This window comes from Rosa rugosa, chromosome 7 (genome assembly GCF_958449725.1).
Source record: "Rosa rugosa chromosome 7, drRosRugo1.1, whole genome shotgun sequence".
Classification (NCBI taxonomy): Eukaryota; Viridiplantae; Streptophyta; class Magnoliopsida; order Rosales; family Rosaceae; genus Rosa; species Rosa rugosa.
Window position 1 is genome coordinate 32481116 of NC_084826.1, and position 18256 is coordinate 32499371.

General features: G+C 40.1%; 2 protein-coding genes and 1 non-coding gene across 3 annotated transcripts; all 3 read left to right on the top strand.

The window, feature by feature from the left end:
- The first annotated feature begins 339 nt into the window (after positions 1-339).
- On the top strand, positions 340-5431 carry LOC133723189 (uncharacterized). Its single transcript, XM_062150008.1, has 7 exons — positions 340-522; positions 711-1073; positions 1160-1264; positions 1332-1510; positions 2940-3007; positions 5054-5094; positions 5198-5431. Exons 1-7 carry the CDS (start codon positions 340-342, stop codon positions 5429-5431), a joined length of 1173 nt encoding a protein of 390 aa, XP_062005992.1.
- A 6139-nt stretch (positions 5432-11570) lies between these two features.
- LOC133724010 (small nucleolar RNA U3) lies at positions 11571-11776 on the top strand. Its single transcript, XR_009853429.1, has one exon. It is a non-coding gene; the product is annotated as a small nucleolar RNA U3 (small nucleolar RNA).
- Positions 11777-12166: 390 nt separating this feature from the next.
- Positions 12167-15646, top strand: LOC133722670 (PHD finger protein MALE MEIOCYTE DEATH 1). Its single transcript, XM_062149541.1, has 3 exons — positions 12167-12585; positions 13594-13837; positions 13923-15646. The coding sequence occupies exons 1-3, from the start codon at positions 12285-12287 to the stop codon at positions 15427-15429; spliced, it is 2052 nt and encodes a 683-aa protein (XP_062005525.1). The 5' UTR covers positions 12167-12284; the 3' UTR covers positions 15430-15646.
- Positions 15647-18256: the final 2610 nt, after the last annotated feature.

Consider the following 18256-nt stretch of genomic DNA (forward strand, 5'->3'; position numbering starts at 1 on the left):
ACAAGAGCATGGAGACCAACCTCAAGCTTCATTCCCACAATCACTCTATAAATCCAATGCTGCAAAACAAAAGAGCATCATCGACTCCATGACAACGGGAAGCCTCAAGGAGAAGCTTGGTCGATTATGTTCGAAGTTTTTCATATACCAATGTTCCTGCGTTCAAAACAGAAAAGCTTATGAATACGAAAACATGATAACTGGAGCACAAGAGTGTCTGAATGTTCCTCTGCAAGTTCATTTCAGATAATGAACAAATAATAGTCTATCGAACATAAGGAAATCACTGAATATATAAATAGCCAAAGAAAAATGTGGAAAACATATGGCTACACCATAATGGCTAATGGGTGGTCCGATCCAACAAGAATGCAAGTTATCAACTTCATGATTTACTGTAAGGGTAAGACTGTGTTTTTGAAGTTTGTCAATGCGTCAAGTGATAAAAAGGAGCACAAATACCTTGCCAAGCTATTTAAAGATGTCATTAATGAAGTAGGGAGGGAGAATGTGGTTCAAATTGTACCGATAATGGCTCAGCATTTGTGAAGGCTGGTAAAACATTATCAGAACGTTATAACTTCTATTAGACTTCATGTGCTGCACACTACATCGACTTAATGTTTGAAGATATTGGTAAAAAGACCAAGGTATCTCAGGTGATTTCTATTGCTAGACTTGTGACTGTATATATCTACAATCATGGATAGGTTCTTGCTCTTATGAGAAAAGTATGTAAAGATGATTTGATTCGACTAGGACCAACACAGTTTTCCACTAATTATATTTCTCTTCAAAGCCTTTTCCAAAAGAATGTTGGACTTAAACAATTGTTTATTTGTAATGATTGGGTTACTAGTGAATATTGTCAAAGCAAGGAGGGAAGACGTATAGAGGAACTCGTTCTTGAAAACATGTTTTGGGACAATGTGCAATCAGTGATTTCTATTTACAAACCATTATACGGTGTTCTTCGAATAGTTGATATAGAGGTTAACCCGACAATGCCAATGTTATATGATTTATTTAAGAAGGTGGGAACAAAGCTAGAACAAATCAGGAATACAGTTTGGGTCAGAAAAATCGATACGATAGATGGTTTAAGCAATTGTGTCATCCATTACATGCAGCAACTCATTATTTGAATCCAACGTTCTAGTATAGTGAAGGAATTGGTGATGATCCAGAGCTACTAGATGCCCTTCACTCAGTTTTTGCAAAGTTGGACCCAAACTCCGCAGGCATAGCACAATTCGGAAATGAGGTAAATTTTCGATATTTGGTTAATTGTTATTTTCTTTTGCGAGCATTTATAATTCTTTCTCATGCAGATCATAAACTTTAGAGACTCGTTATACAAATTTGGAAGACCAGCTGCCATTGCTTCGAGGAAATCATTGAATACATATGAGTGGTGGAACATGTATGGGGGTGATACACCTACACTTCGTAAATTGGCAATGAAGATCCTATCTCAAACCACATCATCTTCTGCTTGCGAGCAAAATTGGTGCACATTTGCTCTGATCCATACGAAGCAAATAAATCGTCTGGCACATAACAAACATGAGCAAATTGTATATTGTTATTACAACATGAAGTTACAATTGCGAGATGCAAAAGCCGTAGCAAATAGAGTTGTGGATGTGAGCCCCCGAAAATTTTGTTTAATTTTTGAAGGTAATTTCTTCGCCAATAAGATTTTTCGCCAGGTGATTTAAGTGAAGAAATTGACCCTGGAGATCAATTCGGTGTCAAGACTTCGATTTGGGCCTTACGATTTAAGTTTGGGCCAGAGTTCTTCATTTTGGGCCTAGAAGGTTACTAAAGTTCATTGAAGCAAAAGATCGTCGAAGCAAATTTGAAAGGAAGGCGAATTGAGTTGTAGTGAAGATTTGAATTTTTAATTTTAACGAAATCGAGTTTTGGGCCTCGGACGAAGTCGAGAAATAACTTAGGAAGTTTCAGACGAAAAACGAATAAAATAGAAGTTACGAGCCCAAAAACCTTAAAGCAAACAGCTAGGATAAATTGGTAATTTGACGCGAGGGTATGATGGACTTTTCACACGAACTAAGAGTAAAAGGGTTAGAAAACCCTAGAGACCTCACAACTCTCCTCTCTCCTCTCCCAGCCGCGTTGCTCTCTCTCTCCCCGACCTCTCTCTTTCTCGTCTTCCCACTGCCGGTGCCGAAAACCACCATTTCCGGCCACCACCTCACGTCACTGCCACCACCAATCGAACCTACATCCAAATCCGACCCAAGCCCGAGCCTCAGCACCAACATGCATCGCCGGCAGCCTCTACACTCGCCGACCCATGACCGCGATGCCACTGTTCCTCGAGCCTCGTCGATTTCCGGCCATCATTCCAACACACCGCCGCCACCTACGAGCTCGGGGTAGGCTGTTAAGCATCACCCCAAAGCCTCGTCGCTGACCCGAAGCTGGAGAACACCGTACGCACCCTCGCCGGCGATCTGGACTTCTGCAAAACCAGGGATACCACCTCCGACCACGATTGAACGAAGCCACCACCTCGAAAAAGCTTAGGGTTGCACGAATCGCCTTAACCCCTTAGTCCCAACTTCTGACTCTGACCAGCCACCACACGCGTTACACGCGCCGACGACAGCGTGTGAGCCACCCAGCGCCACCGTGAGGGCTACCAGCTTACTCCCCTTCGTCTGGTAAGCTGGATTTTTATCCCTTCTTGTTAGTATGGGCTTCTGGTTTGATCTAGATTGAAAACCCTAACTCTATTCCTTAATTTGAAACCTGTGAGGATTGTGGAATCTGCATTTTGGAGATTTTGGAGGAGGGAGAAACTGTTGGTTCAGCCCAACTAATATTGGAGATTGGTAAGGATTCCCGAACTCTGTCTTGGTTGCGAAATTAGTCGGATATTGAATGTTGATTGTATTGTTTTTCTGCTAAAGGTTCGAATGGTTGATGGTGGTGAAGTACAGCCATGTTAAATCGACTGCTAGTCTGGAAAAGAAGAATGGTAAGGGACTGTATTTTTGGATCTGTTTGGACACGAACTGATTGTACTGATCGAAGCTATGGTTTTACGAAGTATGTGAAATATGGTTTTATTGAGAATGCGTGATATAGATTTGGTTATGGTATTTGAGTGATCAGTTATGTTGAAAATGTCATTGTTATAAGGTGAATGACTAAATCAGTGAGCTCTTTAAAGAAGTTATAAATTGCAAGTTAAATCGTTGTTGTGAAAGAAAATGTTGAGTGGAGTTGGGTAATGAAAATGGCGGATTTTATTTGTTTGAGCCAAATTAGGATATTGGATTAATGTTCATGAAATAAGGTTAAAAATCGGAGTATTCTAGTGTTTCCATATCCCGAAGTTATCGTAAGAATGAAATCATTCGGGAATGGTAATTACTATTTATTTGCTATTATTTAACGATTAAGTAAGAAAGGTCAAACCGGTTGACTTGGAATATATTAAGAGAATAAGTATAATCACCATATCCCGAAAGGAGTTTGAAAGGTGAAATCATTCGGGAATGGTAATTATTATTTAATTGCTTAAGGTTTAGAAGCTAAATAAATTGAGGTCAAAATGGTTGATCGAAATTTTAACATGTAAAGAAGTGTGATCACCATCTCCCGAATGAGTTTACTACGTTAAGTGAATTGTTCGGGAATGGTTACCATTAAATATCGATTCAAGTTAAATTGGTAACTCATAAAAAAATTAAGAAAATGAGTTATGAATTGAGTACTTATCGGATTTAGTTTTTGTCAAAGGATTCGAGCGTGTGCACTTGGATTTGGACAAATGATCGAAAGTCGAAAACGAACCCGAATGTGGACGAGCACTCCATATCCAGGTAGGGTGAGCTGTCCCTTCCTTGTTAGAGGCTTTTCAGTATATGTGGAATGCTATACTAAGATAGTATGTTGCCTGCAAGAACATTTTTGGTTGTTCATCAGTCGATGCCTCGTGATACATGTGTTTTCAGAACTGATAATTGCTAATTGTGAAAACCGAGGCTAGACTTGCATGTTGAGATACTGTACCCTTGTATGTGTACTTGTGACCTGAAAGTGAATGGGACCTAGACGCGTTGATTCCTAGGGATCCCACGGTGTCGATAACCGTGAACCTCCGGAGGGGGCTGTGCTCCTATGTTTGTCAAGGAAAAGCAAATACAGACAGTGAACCAGTCATAGGAGACTCAGAGCCAGGAAATGGACACTTTCGCTACTTGTAGTCACAAGGACTACAGAGTAGTTGGCTGGTTCTCGTACTCAGGACGAACCAGGTCGGTCACGGATTTATTTTACTTTAGCCGGCAGGTAAGTATCTCGGAGCTCCAAGTGTGTGAAGCATACTGCACATGTTTTATGAAAGAAAACAAATGTTTGTGGTTGCCACTTTTCTTAAAGCATTTTTCGATAAACGTGCACAATATTATGTAGTAAATATTTTCAAGTATATTATTTTTCAAACCTAGCATGGTTGGGTCGGCCCCTACTGGGCATGCGAGGACGAAAGCTCACCCCTACTATAGTGTGCAGGTTTCGAGCATGTGGTCGGGGAGCGTACGAAGGAGGCATATGGCTCGGTTTGGCGCATTCTTCTTTGACTTATTTAAAAGAAGGTTTTGGTCCTTAATCGGATTTTGTAGTAGCTTGTTTATTTACTTTTTATTTATTTCCTACTCGTTTACAAAAATTCCGGGAGACCCGTAACCCTGGGGCGCGTCTCCCATACTTGTAGTTACTTAGTGATCTGTTTATTTTCCAAATTGGGCTCCAATCGCAAGCCCAAAACTCTTAGCCCATTTCGAATTCCGCTTTTGAAAATGTGTTGTTTGGTTGCTAGAATGACTTGTCCAAGAAAATGTTTTGTGAACCAACCAACTAAACCCAAAAGGCCTTGCGGTTTCGGGTTGATGAGTCATCGGGATGTCATGCGCGACATGTCGATTTCTCATTGGCTCGGGGTCGCGGCGCTGTGGGACCCCCCTTCGGGTCACCACAGTGGAGACCAATTATTTGGACCTATTCAATATAACTGCAGATATAGGTGAAGAGGAAACTGCTGATTCAATATACCATTGGGTTCGACCTTTACATTTAGATGATGTAGAAGGAAATCTGGCCAAATCCAAATATAGTATCTCATGCTTGTGGAATGAGAATTGATGTGGATATGGTAATGAAGAAAGAAGTAAGAGATCATTATGATGAAAGTGATGGAAGTGGTTATAAATTATCAAGAGGCACTAATGAAAAATCAATTGATGATGATGATGATGATGATGGTAATACTGGTGGTGGTAGCAGCCATCGTGGCTATGGAGGTAGTGGACGAGATAACTCGTGTGACAATGGTAGTTATGACTATACTAATCGTGAGGCGAATTATGGAAATGATAGGGGGAGTAGCAAATCATGACACTATAACCAATATAGTAGTGATGATCATACTACTTATCTTGGTGCAAATCATGAATACAATTATGGAGCTAGGGATATACAAGGAAGATCACTTTCTTCAAGTCTTGGCTCAATGGACATAGGAACTCAATATAGTGATGATAACCCTAACCCATTCCATTCTCACGAAATTGGATCAAGCTCACAAGGTGGAAGCACATATGGCCTTTTTGATCATTCGTCATCCCAAATGTAGTATGTTTCATACAATAAAAGACCATATTGGGTAATTCCACAATATCCAATATATGGATTACATGTGGGAAGAGATCAACACACATACAATACCATGTGATGAAGTACCAAAATCATTTTCAAAATTCATGTACTTGGGAGCAGTATTGTATGATACTAAATAGAATCAGTCCAACCATATGGATGGAACCACATCGTAGTAGCTCTTATTATTAATACTTTATATTGCTTTTGTCGTACTTGTTCATTTTCATTTACGGAGTTTTGGTATTACGTCCCCCTCCTCCGGTTGTATTTTTCTAATTACTAGTAAAAAAGGCATGATGGCTAAGGCTCCCACTGGGTTCCAAACATTAAAAAACAAAAAAAGTAAATCACATTCACATTATCAATATACAGTACATTTATAATTACATATAGATAAAAACACTAGTTTAGCAACCTACTACAGTACTAGTTAATTACTCGTCCATATTAAATATCACAATTCTATTATAAACATATAATTTTAGAAAGGTTACATTGTAAATAGGTTTATTATAGGTTAGTTTAGTCTATGTAAAAGTTTCATTCAAAAATATCATTTTATAAATACAATTAATGTGATTTCTTTATTTTTAACTGAAATTTCCACCGAAATCGAAACTTTCTTAAATTTGAAATACCGAAATCGAAGCCGAAACCGAAATTTGAATCCTTGATTGATTTAAGTAAAAAAATGATAATAAATGGGTATATTTGGGAGGTAGAAGCACTCCTAAGAAAAAAGGAATAGGATCAAAAAAAAAAAAAAGGGTTAAAAAGCGAGAACAATGGTTGTTTCCATCCAGTAGATAATACTAGACGAAAGAATTGAAAGACGCTCCCCTGGCATTTCTTCTTCTTTTCCACAGCTCTGGTTCTGGTTCTGGACTCAGCCATTAGCAAACAGGTCAAATTATTCTCGCATGGTCTAGATTCATCAATCGATTTCAGCGACGTAGAAAAATCTCGGGTTTCGATTTCAAATATTTCTAAAATCTTCAAATCCAACCCTAACCCCAAACTAGCAATCATCGAATCCAATTAGTGATAGGGTTCCAATCCCCTTCAAAGACCCACCTATCAGAAATGGGCCAAATAAAGCTTAAAGTTGATGGTTCTTCTTGAATCAACTTAAGCTGGATTGGTGCTGGAAGAGTTATTCGAGATGGTAATGGTGCTTGGTTTTATGACAAATATTGTTCTTCAAGGTGAGACTTGGAGGCTATTCATTGGACTACAATTGGGTGGTAAACTCTTAACCAGAACTATTGTGGTAGAATCTAATTTTGCTATGCTCATTCACCTTATTCATAATAGTGATGTGGAGTATCATCTTTTAAGTACATTATTGGCGAACTATAAGGCTCTTATGCATGCTTTTGATTACTCCTGTGATTTGTCACATACATATGAAGTAGAACATGGTGGCTGATGGTAGAGAAGCACCGACCAAGAATTAGGCATGTGCAGACTTACATCAATGCCTCACTTCATTGTACAAGTCTTTTTTTTTTTTTTGGTAAATAAATGAGTATATTAAACCAAAGAGGGGAGGGCAAAGCCCAGTACAACCAAAGCCAGAGGCAAAAAGGCTTACAAAAGCAAGGGAAACAAGCCATCCAAAAAGAAAACAAAACAAACCAAAAAAGGAATCAAAGCAAGGAAAAAAGCTAAGTAGTAGCTAAGTTCCACTTTTCAGCAATGGTTCTATTAGTACTTGTGGACTTAAACTTGATGGAAATGAGCCTGCATCTAATCGTGGTGATAATATGCTTGAAAACCACAGAGGGAACACATCTTTCACTCCTAAAGATGCGATTATTTCTCTCTTTCCAGATGAAGTAAACAGAAACCGAAAGGCCAAGCTTCTTGATGGTAGAAGAGAAAGATTTACCGCCCCACCGAGAAGAAGCCCAATCAACAAATAAAGGCCATGGAGGGTTCAGCCAAGGAACCCCACAAGAACAAAGAACTTTCTTCCAAATATACCGAGAGAAAGAGCAGGTAATTAAAGAAAAGATGATTGATATTCTCAGGAAACAAACCACAAAGAGGGCAGAGAGGATTGATTTGAGGAGAATAAACAATGACTTTATCAAGAGTAGCAAGCTTACCATGAACAGCCAACCAAAGGATAAAACTAGCTCAAGGGATATTATTGTTAAACCAGATAAGCTTTGCCCAGTCAACAGAGGGATAATGATACCGAAATTGCTCCAACACTGAAGCTGTAGAGAATTTTCCAGTTGTAGAGGGTAACCACATAATGGAGTCCTTGCAGCTAGAATTGGGATAAAGGCCTTCTAGATTGTTGACAACTTCAAGAATGGCAGAACTGTTCAAAAGAGGCCAGCACCAAGACACACCCATTACAAAAGAGCTAACCAAGGCATTGGAAGGAATACCAGAGTTAATAATAGCATCAGGCCCCAATCTGGGAAGCAAGGGGCCTAAAGAGTGCCAATGATCATGCCAAAAATAAGTAGACTTGCCATCACCAATATTATGCTTAATAAGAGGACGAATATGGTCTCTAATCTTCAACAACTTCCTCCAATTCCACGAACAAACTTGGGGGGTCGACACAGTCCATAAGCTATTATCTCTCAAGAAATTAACTTTGATCCAAGAAGCCCAAAGACTAGTATCATCAGTAAGAAGAATCCAAATATGCCTAGCCATAAGAGCCATGTTCCAAATGTGAAGACTTTTGATTCCCAGGCCTCCCTCACTTGTAGGTGTACAAACAACCTCCCAAGCCACTTTAGAAGAATAATGGTCGACACTACTTCCAGACCATAAAAAGCATCTTAATTTCTGCTCAATAGAATTAAGAATCATTTTAGGCAAAAAAAGATGAGAAGCCCAAAACACTTGCAAACTACAAAGAACAGACTTTACAAGTTGGAGACGACCAGCATAAGAAAGGAGCTTATTCTCCCAACTTTGGATCCTTGAAACCATACGCTCCACTAATGGCGAACAATCACTTAAGCAAAGTTTAGTGGTGATAAGAGGAATACCGAGATACTTGAAAGGAGTGGTACCCATTGGAAAGCCAAAACAGTTCCTAATTAGGGAAGCTTCATCAGAGTGAACACCAGAGAGATAAATATTGCTCTTATTTGCATTAGCAGTTAATCCTAAGAAACCATAGAAAGAATTTAAACTCTCTTTTAACACCCGAGCAGACTGAAAATCACCACCACAAAATAAAAAGAGGTCATCAGCAAAGGCTAAATGAGAAAGCTTGGTTGATTCACATCTCCAGTGGTACCTAAAAGCAGGATGAGCTTCAATTTTGTGATATAAGAGACGAGAAAGAACCTCCATAGCAATAACGAAAAGGTAAGGAGAAAGCGGGTCTCCTTGTCTCAAACCACGATTACTAGGAAAGAAACCAACAAGCTCACCATTAATGGAAACAAAGAACATTGGGCTCGTGATGCAGCATCTTATCCAACTAACCAAAGAAGCTGGGAAGTTGAAAGCACTATGAGCATGAAGAATGAAATCCCAATCAACTGTGTCATAAGCTTTCAAAATGTCTACTTTGATAGCACACCTGGGAGGACCCGAGTTCCTATGATAGTTCTTAAGAAACTCCTGCATCAATAAAATATTGTCTCCAATTCTCCTTCCAGCAATAAAAGCTGATTGAGATTGATTAATAATAGAAGGTAAGCAAGACTTCACCCGATTAGCCAACAATTTAGAAATAATCTTATAAATGGTATTGCAGCAAGAGATGGGCCTATAATCACTCATGGAAGAAGGATTGCAGACTTTAGGAACCAAAGTAATAATGGTAGCATTGAACTCCCGGAGAAGCTTGTGAGTAGACAGAAACTCCTGGACAGCTTTAATAATATCACAGCCAATAATATGCCAAGTCTTCTTAAAAAAGAAAGTATTAAAACCATCAGGACCAGGAGCTTTATTAGAAGGTAGAGCAAAGCAAACCTCTTTAATCTCATCATCAGAAAAATCACAACCAAGAGCAGAGGATTGCTCAGTAGAGAGAGGGTTATGAATAATATTTTGAAGATCATCAAAGGTTGGCCTAGGAGAGGAACTAGACCCACCAAATAAAGACCGGAAAAATCCAACAGCTTCTACCTTAATATCCTCATAAGTAATAGCAACAGACTCATCCCCACGACAAATGGAGTTGATACGGTTCCTATAACGTCTCTTATTCACCACTTTAAAGAAAAAAGAAATACAACTGTCACCAGAGGAAAGCCACTGCACCCTGGACTTTTGTCTAAAGAAACTTTCCTCACAGATAAGAGCATTAGAGTAAGCCTGTAGCAAGTCACACTCTAGAGATTTGAGAAAGGGATCCATAGGATTGGAATACAAGTTCTGTTGGCAGGCATCAAGAGCATTCTTAGCAGCAATTACATTAACAGAAACATCTTGAATTTTAACACGATTAAGCTTTTTAAACTCAACTTTGATAATTTTGAGCTTCTTAGCAACTTGATATTGGAAGGACCCAACAATAACAGTGTTCCAAGCTTCCATAACAATAGGTAAGAATTCTTCCCTCTCAGCGAGAAAGTTGAAAAACTTGAACAGGGACTTCCTACCCTGGACTGGAGTACCAAGAGAAACAAGAGCAGGGCAATGATCAGAAATACCAGGAGGTAGAAACTTTACCAAGCAGTTAAAGAATTTGGAAAGCCAAGCATTATTTCCCATAACTCTATCCAGCTTCCTGTGAATAAGAGTACCATCGTATTGATTGTTACACCAAGTAAGCTTGCAACCAACATAATTTAAGTCCTCAAGTTCAGTATCATGGATGCAATAAGCAAACTCATCCATAGCATTCGACTGGGCCTCATTACCACCATTTATTTCAGTAGTGAATCTAACAACATTAAAATCTCCCAAAACAAGCCAAGGAACATTCCCATGGCTATTAGCAAAAGAGGATAAATTATTCCACAAGTTAGTGCGATCGTTATCATCATTGGCTCGATCCATAGATAAAGGAGACAAGAAAATCCTCATTACTGTCCAGAATAAGAACTCTGCAATGAACCACTTGGTCTGTTTCTTCAATCACTGTCACTTTAATGAACAAAGGATTCCAACCCACCCAAATTCTTCCAAGATGATGGCTAATAGTTGTGAGAGAAATCCCAATTACCAAACACAGACCGAGCAATTGAGTCAAAGTTTGAAGCTTGGACTCTAGTTTCAACTAAACCAATAAGACACAACTTATGAGAAGCAATAAAAATTTTCACACCCAACTGCTTAGAGTAACCATTAAGGCCCTTAACATTCCAACAAGCAAGATTAATCATGAGAGCTAGAGGAGGTCGGTACCCGGGTAGATGTATTACCCTTACCACGACCCTTGCGTTTAACCTTTTCCTTAGTAAGGAACTTCTTATCAGGGAGCATATCAACATTCTTCCCTTTAATTTTCAGAGGCCACTGTGAAGTATCAGGGGAAGCCGTATTAACTAAGTCCATCAAAAGAACATCATCCTCCAAGTCAAGAGAGGCAAAGGCATTGCTGGTGCCAACACCACCAATGGTTGGGGTAGGAGTACGTTGAACAGAGGTGGTGGCAGTACGCTTAGGAACAGTGAAACTTCCCTTATCAATTTGATCATCAGAAACAGGACATGATAACCAATAGGATCGGAATTGGAAGCATCAACCTGGTTAGTAATCCCTACCACACTAGGGTCAATGTTAGCCACACAAGAATCAATCATATTAAGAATCGGAGCAGAATCAACAAAATTATTACTCCTATTGTTGGAGCTTATAGGCTTATTCGAGTGGGTAGCAGGTTGAGAAACCAAAATTTTCTCAACCAACACCGATCGAGCTTGAGGACACGACCTTAAACCACGACCTTACTTGAACAGGATCTGTTCTATAGGATCGTACCTCTGTGTCCCTGACTTCTAAGGAGACAGGAATCTAAACCTGGTGGATGAATCATGGCCATGTGATCAGAGCATGATTAACGGCTGGTGATCACTGTGGTCGTAGATGATCGTTCTCAGTTGGGCTCCATCCCTCCTGGGGTGGTCGCTTGGTTGTCTGACGGGTTCCCCTTTTTGATCACTTCATTGTACAAGTCGTGCTTGATGATGTTATGGCCTTTATGAAGGGAAGAGCTGTAGCCACTGTAGCAGTGAGTTTTTTTCCTCCTTTTTTCTTTCTTTTTAGGCATTGTATAAAAAAAAAAAAAAACCATTTTCAGCAGTTCCCATGGAAAACATAAATGACAAAAATGCCCCTATTTGTTAACAAACCCGGTAGCCATAACCTGGTGGTCTGCATGTAATTATGGGTTTAAACCGGGGTAATTAGCATAAATTGGTTAAACTACAATTCTAGCGCGCAATCCAATTGGATCCTGTTAGTGTAACTAACCAGGGCTTTTGCAACAAACTCACTCCAAAGTTGTTAAACCCTTTCATTCCCAAAAAAAAGTTGTTAAACCCTTCTCTCTCTCTGAAACCCTTCTTCTTCTTCTTCTTCTTCTTCTTCTTCAAGAAACAGAGTCTTGGAGAAAAAGAAGAAAAGAAAGATCGAATCTTGAAAGGCAAAGAAGCATGTCGATGATGATTCCAAGCCTTGAAGCCTGCAAGAAGAGGAAGCGGAGGCCAAAGGTTTATGGGTTCCATTCATTTGGGGAACCCGGCTACCCAATTCTTCCACTGGGTCCATTCCGTGATAACATTCGTCTCTTTCTTCAACAATGTGCAGAGCTTGAGAGTTACAGTGTTCAGGGCATGCCCGTTTGGTGCACTCTTCTTGTTCATGACAACCGAAGCCTTGTTCTTCCTCTCTACACCATTGAAGAGAACGTCAAGACCTCCGACACCCCCTTCTGCGATCACTGCCGATGCACTGGTAACACCTCCATCTTGGTGCTTGCTTCCATTCCTGAATTGGGTTTTTGCTCTTTTCTGTTTAGGGTTTAGGTGAATTGGTCATTGGGTTTCGATTCCTGAAGTGGGTTTCTGCTGATTATGGTGTGAGGTTTGGGAATTGAAAATTGGGGGTTTTGCAAAGTCTGTGCCTTTATTCGTTGCTGTAATGCACTTCATTTGATTTGTGAGTTGGGTAATCAAGAAAAGTTTGTTGCTTTGCCTTTTAGGGAGGAAGCCTAAGTTGGAGAGCCTTGTAACCTAGAAGCCTTAATTACAATTTATACAACTAGAAGTTGTCAATAATCGTAGCAATTACACTATGGAGTTTACAGTTGTTTTCTTTATGAGCACTCTTCTCTGTTCTGCCACTTTGTCTATTTCTTATGTGTTGTTTTGTAATGTACTTCAATCGATGTTAACGTACTTATGAACGGGAGTGCATCGAGACAGTCCTGTGTTTCAGACTACATAATGAGAATAGCTCTTATTTGACACAGTAGGTGGGTTCTGAAGAATACACAATGAAGAAAACATCCAAGTTTGTAATCCAAAACCGTAGGACTGTTCTTAATTCTTTCATTTTTTCCATGCTCTGAATGAGTTACATTTTCCATTTTTCCTAAACGAGTGCCATCCCCTATGCAATGGATTATCCATGAATTGGAGGAATAATAGCCCTAGTCGTCTCAGTGTCTTTCTTTTTGGTGAGTAGTCACCAATGGTTGGTTATTCCATCTGTACTATAGTCGCTGTTCTATTTAATGAAAGTTCGTTTCCTGTAAATAAACTAATGGTTGGTTATCCAGTCATCAAGCTTTAGTCGAGTATATTTAAGTTGAAAATCAATAGAACTCTGTTAGTTGAGTAATAAGTCATTATTCTATTCTTTCTACAATATCATTTGTCATTGCAGCTTCTCTGTTCTGCCATCTTCAGCTTACTTCTCAGCTTCCTGGTTCGGACATGACATGTTGTTATTGTTGTTTAGGTTGGAGTAACCATTTTGTATCGAAGAGAAAGTACCACATGATAATTCCAATGGATGATGACTGGAATAAGCCTTTGGATGATGGTATCTTGGATATTTCAACCCATCTCTTACATGGGTTAATTCACTGTAATGGGTTTGCTCATTTGCTATGCATCAATGGACTTGAAGGTGGTTCTAAGCATCTTTGTGGCAGAGAGCTCATGGATCTTTGGGATCGGATCTGCATTAATCTTCGAACCAGGTAACAGAAAACCCTTATCTCATCTCCTGCTATTATATTAGTGAAAATTGAGGAATTGGTTTTGATGCTGTCATATCTTCTGCAGGAAAATCACAGTCGAAGATGTCTCAAAGAAACGGTCCATGGAACTTCGCCTGCTCCATGGAGTTGCTTATGGGCATCCTTGGTTTGGTAGATGGGGTTACAAATTTTGCCATGGAAGCTTTGGCGTCAAAGAGCACATTTATGAAAGAGCACTTGAGATTCTTAGCTCATTAAAACTTGAAAAGATCATCCAAGATTTTAGTGACATGGACCAGTATGAAGAGCTGAAGAAAATTGTTCGTTACTACAGATATTTGAGTGAAACACAGTTAGTTACTATCAAAGATCTTCTCAGATTTATGCTTACTATCAAGGCTTGCTTTCCTGCACAGAGAAACTCTCTACTTCCTACTGCAAAACCTGTAGATATGATTGAGAATGCAAAACCTGCAACCAGAGAATCCGTCAAGATCAAGCCTCTGATGAAGGAAAAGTCTTCAAAGTATAGGAAGTTTGCTACTGTTGTTTCTCACATGGATAGCAGATGGCCTGCCAGAAGACTAGAGTTTGCAGCAGATGTGATTGTGAATGCGCTGAAAGAAAAGAAAGAGAAGGACTTTAGAAATGGTGGGATGGCCCGGCAAGATGTGCGAGATGCAGCTAGGTTGCATATTGGAGATACAGGTTTGTTGGATTATGTGCTGAAGTCACTGAACAATGTGGTTGTTGGGAATCAGGTTGTCTGCCGTTCAGTGAATCCAACCACTCGGATTTTGGAATATACGGTTCATGATCTTAATGATGGGGATAAAGTGTCTGAACCTGAGAAAGAGATGCTTCCCCTACCCCCTCCACCAGCTGCTCCAGTTCCTGGAATTGATGTTTACAGTGATGTTCTTTATTTGTATGAGCATGTACTGTTGGGATATCCAGAATCTGGATTGCTAGAGTTGGCTACACAAGCAGTATTGGACACTAAGCACTTTGTAAAGGAATGTCCATTTAGGGATGAGAAAGAGCAGTTACTGACATTGTTTTGCCAAATCTTGCCAAGTTTGACTGATAAGGAAATTGAATTCAAGAGGGAGTTGCCTCCAGGTGAGATAGTGGTAATGCCACTGGATGCAACTGTTGGAGAGCTAAAGCAGGAAGCTGAGAGTGCAATGAGGGATACATATTGTATCACAGAACAGTTTGTGGTGATGGAAATCAAAGGCTTGGAGGAATCAGATGATATGGAAGTGCTTTCTGGAGCAGTTCAATGGGGTACAGAGGTTGGAGTGAGAGGGAGTGGGATAGATTTAGACACACCGTTGAGGTACCAAGGGGGATCGGACACATGGATGGTGAGATGTGAATGTGGGGCTACAGATGATGATGGTGAAAGGATGGTGGCCTGTGATATATGCGAAGTGTGGCAGCATACACGCTGCTGTGGAATGGAGGATGCTGATGAAGTCCCACGTCTGTTCATTTGCTCAACATGTTACGTTTCACTTGTTCCGCCTAAAACTGAACCTGCAGCTAAATTTGACTGTTCCACTGCGTTTCTGGAGTGGAGACAATGAATATGGACCAGGCTTTGGGTACTAATATGCGTGTTAGAATTCTACTACAGACTTTTGCACACCGACGGATATGTTTTGTGCTGAAAAAGACTGTCAAACTGTCAATGCATAAAGATGGTGCATTTTTGTTTCTCCAATGGTGTAGATAAGTAAATGTCATGTTGAATAGCTCATTCTTTTGAACAGATCAACAATCATCAATAGTTCAATACAGAATTCTTTTAACTCTCTCTCTCTCTCTCTCCCCCCCCCCCTCCCTCCCTCCCAATCCACCTTCCTCCTTTTCTGAGTTGTTGTTCCCCAGAAGCTTGTTCCTGTTGGTTAGCTACTCCTGTTGATTTCTGGTTTTTGTTAAGTTGTTTCCTGCAGCCAAAAAAGAAAAACTGTTTAATTATGAGTATTAAGCCAACAGTTGCATTCAGTAATAAAACAACAAACATATATCTTTAAGAAAGAAAACTCTTAAATGTGTTATATTAAACAGTACAGATATAGGAGAATCCAAAGGATAAAAATAAAGAAAGATGCATGAGAAACAGGTTTGATGTATCTATCAGATTATCTTTTACATAAACAGCTTGATCAATTTTCTTATCTTTTCCTTTCTTCCCTAGAATGACAATCTGATTGGGGGGGGGGGGGGGGGGGGGGGGGGAATATGTTTACTGAATGCAGCTGAATGTAAGTATACAACTATTGGCTTTGTTCCTTTTAAGCAAGACACTTCAAAGATTAACCCTGCTGGCCGGAATCCAGCTCATATAGATGTGTAAAATATCCTGAATATGTACTCTGGCATTCGTCAATATTTGCTTGCAGAAAGACAAAGCTTTCATCAGCAATAAAAGATGGGAGTATAGGAGATCCACACCACATAAACAGACCCCCAAAATGTCCTTGCCAACCGCTTAAGAGATGGAGACCGCTAAACCTTCGGCACATAGTGAGAAGAAGTATGGGGTGAAATACCTATCATCAGCTTGAAGATACCTATCATCCGCTAAACCTTCACTAATACCGAAATAATAGCTTCCGGTTTGCTTGAGCAGGAAGCTATCTACACTGGTTTGCAAGAAATAGTAGGACATCACACAGATTAGTTCTTTTATAGTTAATGCATGTCAATTTCGTGTGCCTAGCTAATACCAATTGGAGGGAATTAACTCTCTAACTTCGGGCATGATTATTCCTATTTACCAAATGTGAGTTTGTTCAAGTAAGACTAACTATAAGAGTCCAGATTCCAATTATATGAAAGAAAACGTGAGCGAATCAGTGTTAGTTACTCTTCGAAAAGTAGTGGAATGTTTTTTAAAGACTCTAGAATGAAATGATCATTTACCCAATTTTGGAGTTAATTAACCCCACTTGCCCAAACACTCTAAGAGATTGCCCACTTACCCAAACACTCTAAGAGATTATTTCCCTAATACCCAATTAATTCTTTTTTTATTCTTTTTTATTTATTTTTGGGACTTTTTTGCCCTCTCCTTCTTTCTCACTTAGAGAGAGAAGTCATTGGAGACTTTGCCAGACTCCGGTGACCAGTGGCCGGCCGCCGACTCCGGTGACCGGAATCCGGCGACCGGTCACCAGAATCCCGAATCCGGCTACCGGACTGGTGACCGGATTCCGGCGTCTGATTTTATTACCCCCTAATAATACCTTATAATCATATTATTGCCCCCCAATACTCATATTATTGTCCCCCAATAATCATATTATTGCCCCCTAAATTTTTTTTTCTGTTTTCTTTTTTCTTTCCTTCTGGGCATTCTGCCCCAATTTTACCAAAAAAAAAAAATTGATTACGGTGAAGCAAAATCGAAGAGCTCCATAATACTCATATTATTGCCTCCCAATAATCATATTATTTCCCCCCAAAAATCACATTCCTAAATTTTTTTCCTGTTTTCTTTCTTCTTTCCTTCTGGGCATTCTGCCCCAATTTTACCAAAAAAAAAAAAAAAATTGATTACGGTGAAGCAAAATCGAAGAGATAGAGCAATTGGAATCTCAGATCCATGAGCTTCAGATCTCCACACTGTCCATCTCCACCAAGCAAACCGAGCTCCAGACCTCAGTCTCATCTCCACAAGCTCATTGCCCTCGAGAATCTCCCCGTCTTCCACGGCCGTGCCGGCAACGAGAACGCCGTCGACTGGCTCATCACCACCGAGCGCCACTTCTCCTACCTTGACATCCCCCTCCGCCGACCGAGTCAAGATCGCCGCCACTCGCTTGCGCGGCGGCCCGAGCCCTTGGATGTGCTGGTACTAGTCTTGGTACCCGGGGAGTTCCCGTGGTCGATTTTCAGGTATGAGTTTATGAGGTTTTTCCGGCCGGAGACGCTCATCGCCGCCATGTATAATTTGGAGCAGAAGAGGTCGGTGAAGGAGTATGAGGTGGAGTTTCTGAGGCTGGCTGCCAGAGGTGGAGATCTCAGAGCCGTGATTGAACAATACACACACACACAGAGAGAGAGAGAGAGAGAGAGAGAGAGAGAGAGAGAGAGAGAGAGAGAGAGAGAGAGAGAGAGAGAGAGAGAGAGAGAGAGAGAGAGTATGAGGGCAATACTGTCAAACACTGTTGGATTGGGTAAATGGGGTTAAAAAACTCTTAGTGGAGTAAGTGGGCAATTTTTAGGCTAAAATTGGGTAAGTGGTCACGGCCCCAAAAAGAAAAAGAAAAATCAAACGAAAAGAATAGAATGAGGAGTCCAGAACTCCAGATGAGGTAAAAATCATATAACGAACAATCTTAGTGTTGCAAAATGGCATAAAAGATTTATTTAAAAAAAAAATGACATAAAAGATAGGGCTGATTA